This window comes from Alligator sinensis, unplaced genomic scaffold, assembly GCF_000455745.1.
Source record: "Alligator sinensis unplaced genomic scaffold, ASM45574v1 scaffold936_1, whole genome shotgun sequence".
NCBI lineage: Eukaryota > Metazoa > Chordata > Crocodylia > Alligatoridae > Alligator > Alligator sinensis.
Genome location: NW_005842926.1, coordinates 195,219 through 203,184, shown reverse-complemented (window position 1 = coordinate 203,184; position 7,966 = coordinate 195,219). Strand labels below are relative to the sequence as shown.

Here is a 7,966-nt window from a genome sequence, read left to right as displayed (position 1 = left end):
ATTGTGAATGCATGCAAGGTGCATGGCAGGGGTGCACAGCTCTTGCTGCTACATGCCCCCCAGGAGAGCTGCGGGCTGGGGGACTGTGCCAGGCTCTTCCCGGGGGCAGTGCAGGCCACTGGATCTTTGCGCAGGACAACAGCAGACTGCCACTGCAAGCTGGGGCTGGCGGCAACACCAGGCTCTCCCCAGCACTCAGTGGGCAGGTTGGGGGGGGCTATGGTGAATTTTGGGGTAGAAGCAGCCCCTTCCCAGCACCGCTGCCTCATTCATGCAAGCAATGCTGGGGCTGATGGCAGCAATGGGCTCTTCCCTGCACTCCAGGCAGGCAGTGGCAGTGGCACTAGGAGGGGAGCTGCTGCCACCCCAAAATTCACTGTAGCCCCCCCTAACCTGCCCACTAGCAGCCCAGTGGCACTGCCAGCCCCAGCTGGCAATGGCAGCCTGTTGTTGTGCCACACGCAGATCCAGGGGCACACGCTGCCCAGAAAGAACCCAGCACAACCCGGTAGCCTTCCTGGGGGGCACACAGCAGCAAGAACCACACACCCCTGTCCTGCGCCCCGCCCCCCCCACCCCCCTCACGGTTCCTGCCACCTTGCTGCCTGCTGCAGCCCAGGGCCTCCACTTCTCCTCACTCACCCCAATCCCTGCAGGAGCAGCCAGTGCCAGCTGCTTGTAGCCGCTGGACCATGCCCTGAACCTCCCAGGGCTGCGCTGCTCCCCAGTCAACCCAGCTGCTGCAGCAGACTAAAAGCAGCTGACACCACCTGCCTGCACCACAGCACAGCGCAGCCCAGCGGCTTGGGTGAGTTGGAAGAAGCAGAGCCTTGATTGCATAAGAGTGAATTTACCTCGAATAAGGAATTTCGGTTAGAAAAAGGATGATCACATAAGACAAATTCACATGTATGGAACCCACCTAAAATCGAGGGAAACCCATAGTTCAAATGCCTCATGTGCATGTTCTCTTTTTTGGGCTGGATTCCCTGTCTATAATAAGCCTGCCAGTGCACCATAGTGTTTAGAGATCAGATTTTGGTGTAAAATGGACTCTGCAACTAGGCCTGGCCCACAGAGGAGAATGAAGGCATGAGGCACTGTACCTTCCATAAGGTACTGTGACAACTTATGAAGATACAGTTCAATGTCAATGTGAAACAAACGTATTTCTTTGGTCAAAAGGGTAAGAAAAATATTTCTTGTCTTTTTAGAGAAAAGGGGAAAAAAAGGCAAGGAAAGCCCATGTTGAAATAATGGAATTTTCCAAACAATGTAAACTGATTTAGTCAGCATTTGTTAGATGCAGCTTGAAATTCTTGAACAGATATGTAGATAGTATGGAAGTTATAATAATTTACCTCAAACCTAAAAAAGGCTTGAATTAAGAAAGATATTTCTAATTTAGTTCGATTTTTAAAAACATGTCATTTCAAAAACAGGAGTTTTTTAGTGTTGAAATGAAATCTTTCAGTACTTACATAGACACTTGTTTTGTAAATATTAAAATGAAGATTGTATTTGTTTTTCATTTTTTTCCCCATGGAAGATATCTATCAATCCCTCTGAAACTCTTATTTAGTGAAGTTATTATTAATAAATAGAAAGTACTAGATATGATTACCAGGGATCCTGGCTTTCTCTGATTTAAAAAAAAAAAAAAAATCCCATCTTCTGATTAAAAAACTAACCCAAAATCCACATTTTCCTGCGATTTTAAATGAAACACCACTATCTGTAGGTGTGCATATTAGTGGTGTTTCATTTTAAATCACAGGAAAATGTGGATTTGGGGTTACTTTTTTTAAATCCAAAAATTGGGGATTTTTTTTCTTTTAATATCGGAGAAAAACAGGTTCCCTAATGATTACACCATTTTGTGAAAAAGTAGTATATTTCAAGGATTTTCAGGGTAGCTTGCTTTTGCAGGAGAAATAGTTTTAATATACTAAATAGGTCTTTTCCTAGAGGAACTTCTTTATTTTACCTTGTATATGCCATCCTTACAAAAAACACGGATTTGTTCCATTTAGAAACATGAGGTCAAAGAGCAACTTTGCTAGATGCTTGCAAAAGCTTCCCTCAAAAAGATGTTACATAACAAAACTAACAATAAGTTTCTTTAAAGACTAATGGTTGCATGTAAGAGAAGTAGCACGTAAAACTATATGTAACAGCACCATCTGGTGGCTCCTGGCATTAAAAAAAACAACCAAAAACTAAAAAACCATCATGTTGCCAGATTGTATTTTAATTTATTTAATTTGCATTCACCTTAAATGAATTTAATGCTCACAAGCTATCAGCATGAGTGGAATATAATGCATTAATTATTTTAAGTCAATTGGCAAATTATGAGCAGTATTCATTAACTTTATTACCACAGTACAATTTCAATGCATTCAAAAACTTCTTTTAAGGGCGATACCTATATATTTAGAGTCAATTACTATTTTTAATGATAGTGAGCTTTAAGTTTGTGCTTTATGCGTTACGAGAAGTGGAATATCTAGAACTGCACAACTTTAGTAATTTAAGCTAAGAATACCCATGTTAGGTGTCTGCCTCAGGCTGATATTTTGAAAATTTCAGCCAACTTGTTTAGCCATTTCTAAGAGTGAAATTACCAAAAAATATGACGTTAAAAATTCTGGCCGCCTTTTCTGTGAACCATTTTAATGACATTTGCAGAAAGACTGATCTCTCCTGGAGGGAAAGGCAAAAGGGCTTTGTGTCAGAGGGGTGCTTTCTGCCAACTGTGCAAATCTACCACATTTTGTCTAGGTTATAAGCTTTTTTAATTAACAGTTCAACCATGCTCAGTTGAGGCATGTGCTTTTAGCAGATAATTTCTAAAAATATTCTTTTCTCACTGAGCATGATCATTTTTCTCTCTCAGCGCCTAGTGCTGAGCAGAAAGTACATGTACTATCTCCACAGAGTAACCTTAATTGAGCACTCAAGTGCACATGGGTTATAATTGCAATGTATTATAATTCAGTCATTAGTTAACAATCACATACCTAAACTAAAACTGAATCAGGGGTATATTATGAAGGAGACAGTTGTGTATATGACCCTTGCAGAAGTTGAAAGCTGTGTGTTGAACGATCAAGGAACAAAAATGGCACTTAAGATTTCCATAGTTTAATGATTCCCTAGAGAATTGGATTCTATCCCTGCCACAGAGTTTCTATAAGATGATATGTCATTTAAACCAAACTTTCTCAAGTGCTCTTTGGTTGCAGGATCTTGCAACTCTTGGAGTTAGAAAAGCTATAAAAAGTGCTAGCAGTATATTGCTCTTTACTCTGAAAAAATAAGTTCTAGGCAACTCCGTTTTTTTCACTGAAAATTAAGAGTGAGAGTCTTTGTGATTCAGCTTTCTATTTGAAAAATACAATAGTATTGAGAATAATTTCATATTGCATTTGAAGCACTCAGATATTCAGTAATAAATGCCACAGAAAAGTCCATGGGTAAGTTAATAAATTTGTTCTATGGTAAGTCTTGAATACTAAAAAGTAAATGAGGCATGGTGCTACATACTAAACAATACGGAGAACCTAAAATATTCACTCTTCCCCTTTAAATTAGTATGTAAATCTTTTGCACTGAATAAGACCGGGTCCTGTAGAAAACCTATGTATGCTACCATGTAATTTAAAACTGTATCACTATGCAAATACGCATAGGGGTGAATTAAAGTTGCATGAGCCATCTTAATTCTGGACTTTACTAATCCTAACCTTAACAATGTTTCTTAATAAACTACATGGAAAAAAATCTATTACAGATCATGCTTGATTTGTCTGCTATGGTTATTTCTAAGCGGCCTATGTAATCTTTCAAGCACAATAAATAAATTGCATTTTATTTACTGAACACCAGGGAACCTGGTTTTCTCTGACTTAAAAAAAATCCCCAATTTTTGGGTTGAAAAAACTAAACCAAAATCCACATTTTTCTGCTCTCATACATGACATTAATCACGTGCATAATGTTTGCAGGATTAGCCACACAGAAAATTCTTTAGAGACGAACAATAGAACTATATGTGCTTTTTAAAATAAATTTGTTCAAAATTGCATAGCATCCATCATGAAAGGGACTGGACAGTATTTCACAGAACAGTACAATTAAAATAAGGAGTTCAAGTAACTAAGATAAATAGGTAAGTTTTTAGTACAGATGTAAAGACTGAGCCTTTGTCAAGAGTTGCAAATTACCAAGAAGAGATGTGTTGTTAAAAACCATGAGCATAACATTTTTATGTCAATAAAATGGAAAACTCTTCTTGTTCCTGGATTGTGAGTGCACATCAGAATGCAAAGGGAGAAATAAGGTTCATATCAGCCATAAGTGATATAATACATTTAGTCTACGCATGAAGATGCTACTGATATGCCTACTATAGCTTTAATTATACACATAAGGAACTATATGTCAGACTGCCTTTATGTTAAGAATGCATTAACTTTAAAGAATTGTATATTCTTTCAAAGACACCAGATATGAAAATATTTATTTAAAATTTTACCAAAAAAAAAAAACAAAAAACCCCACAAAAACAAAAACAAAAACCCAACCCCCCGAAAAAACACATTCATAACAAAATGTTCTTATAAATAAAAACATCATTCTCATGAAGAAAAAGCAAATATTTCCTTAGTTTTCATAAACGATTTGTTACTATATACATGCCTTTATATTTCTTATAACATAGCTATAATACCATTCTGAAATATACAGTTTAAAATGACATCATTTTCTGCTTAAACAAAAACTTTTTTAAAAACCCATGAGTTAAGATAATTATAGGTATGAAATATGCCACCTTAAAAAAATTAGTTTTGTAGTAAGAGAGTTTGCAGGGTCAGTGAAAATATATACACACACACTTTATGCATATGTTTAGACAAAATTTAGTCCAGCCTTTTTGTTCCCAGATAGAATTTCTGGTCAATTTCTGACAGACCACATATGGGAGAGCCAAAGACACTCAAACAAAGTGTGGAAAACCTGAACTAAATGTCCCTGTCCAAGCCAAGCAGAACAGTAACTTGAAGCTGGTTCACCCACATCCTGAGAGTTCCAACCATGGGTACATTCTGGAATAGGAAGGTCTCTTACTCACAAAAGTTTGAAAGGCTGTCAATATATTCTGACATCACACAAAATGAAATGGCAAACCCTTGGAACCATTTATCAACTGGAAATTTGAAGTATAGAGTAGTCTTGAGTTGCACGTCAAAATGTGTGAACAAGGGAGCCAAAACTTGAACAAACTTAAAATTGACAAAGTGTACTGGCATGTACTTGAAGGGTGGGCATTTGTATCACAATTCTGAACACAACCTGTTATTCAAAAGTGAAGTATAGATCATATATGCAACAGACACAATGAAGTGATACAAGTTAGTATTAATTATAGAAAATGTTGCTTCTGTAGAAAAGAGGACTCTGACTGGTCAAAACAGATTAGAGTACGTTCAAACTGGGTGTTAAACATTTTTAATGACTGTAGAATTATATGTAGTACACTGTGCAGAATGATATCAGAAAGATACACTGATGACACCCAACAGTAACAAATAAATTCTCAGTACTTTCTAATGTCTCACCATGGCATTCAAAACTGAAAGAGTTAGACAGCTATTATCCCGGCAGGGGGGAAAAAAAACCCTGGATTATAAAATTATTGTAAACAATACAATTTTCCCCCCCCAAGAGGGAAAAGTGTATTTAAACGCATTAACCATTTTATCTACTCAGTATATATTCTATAATACAGAAGTTGAACAAAACAATGGCAGCAATGGTGACTACTGAAGTGTCAATAAATTAGAAATATAGAGCCCACGCAGTTTAGAAACTCAAGAACACACATTTTTCATCAATAACACATTATCACAAAATGCATATATAATGAGAAAATCAATTTAACATATCTGTCCTTATGAAGAAATTAAGTAGTTCCATTAACATTCAGTAAGATAGGAAATATTTTTTTCCTTTCCCAGTCTACAGAATCTCTGAGGACCCTTAAGTCAATGATGTGTAAAGAAAATATACAAGAACCAGGTACATTTTTTTACCTAATGAGTGCAGTTCAAGTACTTATTATGAAGAGTGAGTAGTTTTCCTTGCTAATAATTTGTGTCTTTAATACTGTATTAAACATCCAACTGGTTCTGAATGATTATCTCCAGTATAGGTTAAAACTTTAGCATCACTGACCTCCGATTTTAACAACGTATTCCGACTTGAGCCTTGAAATGTACTGCAGTTCTTTAAACAAAGTAGTTACTGTGAAATGAACTATAATAATTGATTTTTTATGAAAAGCCTGGCTTTAGAAAATACGTTGAATTGTGTTTCTCCACATACTCTAAAGTGCTTTCTGCCAAACTAAGATTTAATGTTAACTAATGCAGTTTGAGATTATTTAAACAGAGTTGTCTTGGTATATAATAACATATTTAACTTAACTTTAACTTCATTTGCAATGCAGTGAACAGGAATCATCTATGGGATCCATGAAATGTTAAGATGTTCCTTTCTTTTTATAAATAAAATTGCACATTTAGTTTATAAAGAAAATGTACAGGAGAAAAGAAATGCAATTAAAATGGCTTTAAATAATAGGAAAAGGAAGGCAAGTTGAGACAGATTAATGTGGAGTTGAGGGTCCTCTGGGACCTACTCTTTAGCCTCAGTTGCATCAAAGTCCCTGGAAACCTTTGAATTCTATGCTATTTACACTTCAGCCTTCGAAGGAATTAGTTATTACTTTATATTTTGCTTGCATTTTTCCTCCAGAGAGCAAGTAAACCAACCACCTGACGGAAAAACTTTCCTATAAGAAAAGCAAGTGTCTAAAAGCAACTTTCTAGTTCTGGTAAGTACGTGGTTAACCATAAACTTTCCCAGATACAACTGACCCTCCTAGGGATGGCCAGCCCCAAATTTTTAAGAGACACACTTAACTTTCTATTCAGTGGGTTGTCCCACGACTTGCTTACCCAGGCAATACACTTGAAGAGAGACAATACCAAGCCAACTATTCTTTAGCAAGCAGGTAACTAAGGAAGGAAACAAGGAATCACACCTTCAGGCCGCTGATTACTTTTTGATCAAACTTTTGTCTGCACGTTTCAGGCACTGGCCCATCTCTTCCAGCCCTGCCTCCTAACATGCTGGTGACTTTACCTCGAAGGTTTCTCATTGTGTTCTGCTGTGGGTAAAATAATGAGCTGGGGGGGAGACGGAAAAAGAGAAAGTAGATGCCAACAAGCCTGTCGCCTGTGGCATCCACGTGGCTGGCCCCACTGCATGGCACCCACGGTGGGAGCCAAGCTCTCCAGATGATCACCCCTGGGTAGAGGTGGGGACACCCCGAGTAACTTTTTTATTGGCTCCATCAAACTCACCTGACCCAGAGTGAGACAGTTGGAGGTGGCTGGGAGGGAACCAGGGCACCTCCTGGGACACGTCACCACTGTCCTCCCACCACATCCCACCCCACCCCGGGCTGTTCCCTAGGGGGATGACTGTACCTGTGTCCACATCCTTCACCTGTTGCCTGGCCGCCGCCATCCGAGTAGCCCTCCTTCACCTCTGGCACCCCCAGGGCCTTCTTCTCCTGCTCCGGGGCGACCTCCATCCCACCGGGCACCACCACCTCCTCCTCCTCCAGGGCCTCCACGTAGAAGATGGTCCTGGGCGCCGGGTGCTGGGGCTGGCCCAGCCCATGCCCGCCGGGCTGCAGGCGGGTCAGGGTGCCATTGAGCGGGGTAGTGGGGCAGCAGGAGGACGAGGAGGAAGACGACGACGACGAGGAGGAAGGCTTCTTCCAGAAGGCGCCGCTGCCCCGCTCCTGGCCCTTCAGCAGGCGGCTCTGGCTGGGCCCCCAGTGCTCGAAGCCGCCGTCCTGCTGCAGGCAGCCCGCCCCCCCCGGGCCGCC

The 7,966-nt window shown here is 39.7% G+C and overlaps 1 protein-coding gene across 1 annotated transcript in view; it reads right to left on the bottom strand.

The window, feature by feature from the left end:
- LOC102378331 (kelch-like protein 1) overlaps positions 1-7,966 on the bottom strand; it is a 363,249-nt gene that overhangs the window by 354,267 nt on the left and 1,016 nt on the right. The window contains exon 2 of the mRNA XM_006036205.1: positions 7,560-7,960. Coding sequence (XP_006036267.1) covers positions 7,560-7,960 — 401 coding nt within the window. The remainder of the gene's footprint in view (positions 1-7,559; positions 7,961-7,966) is intronic.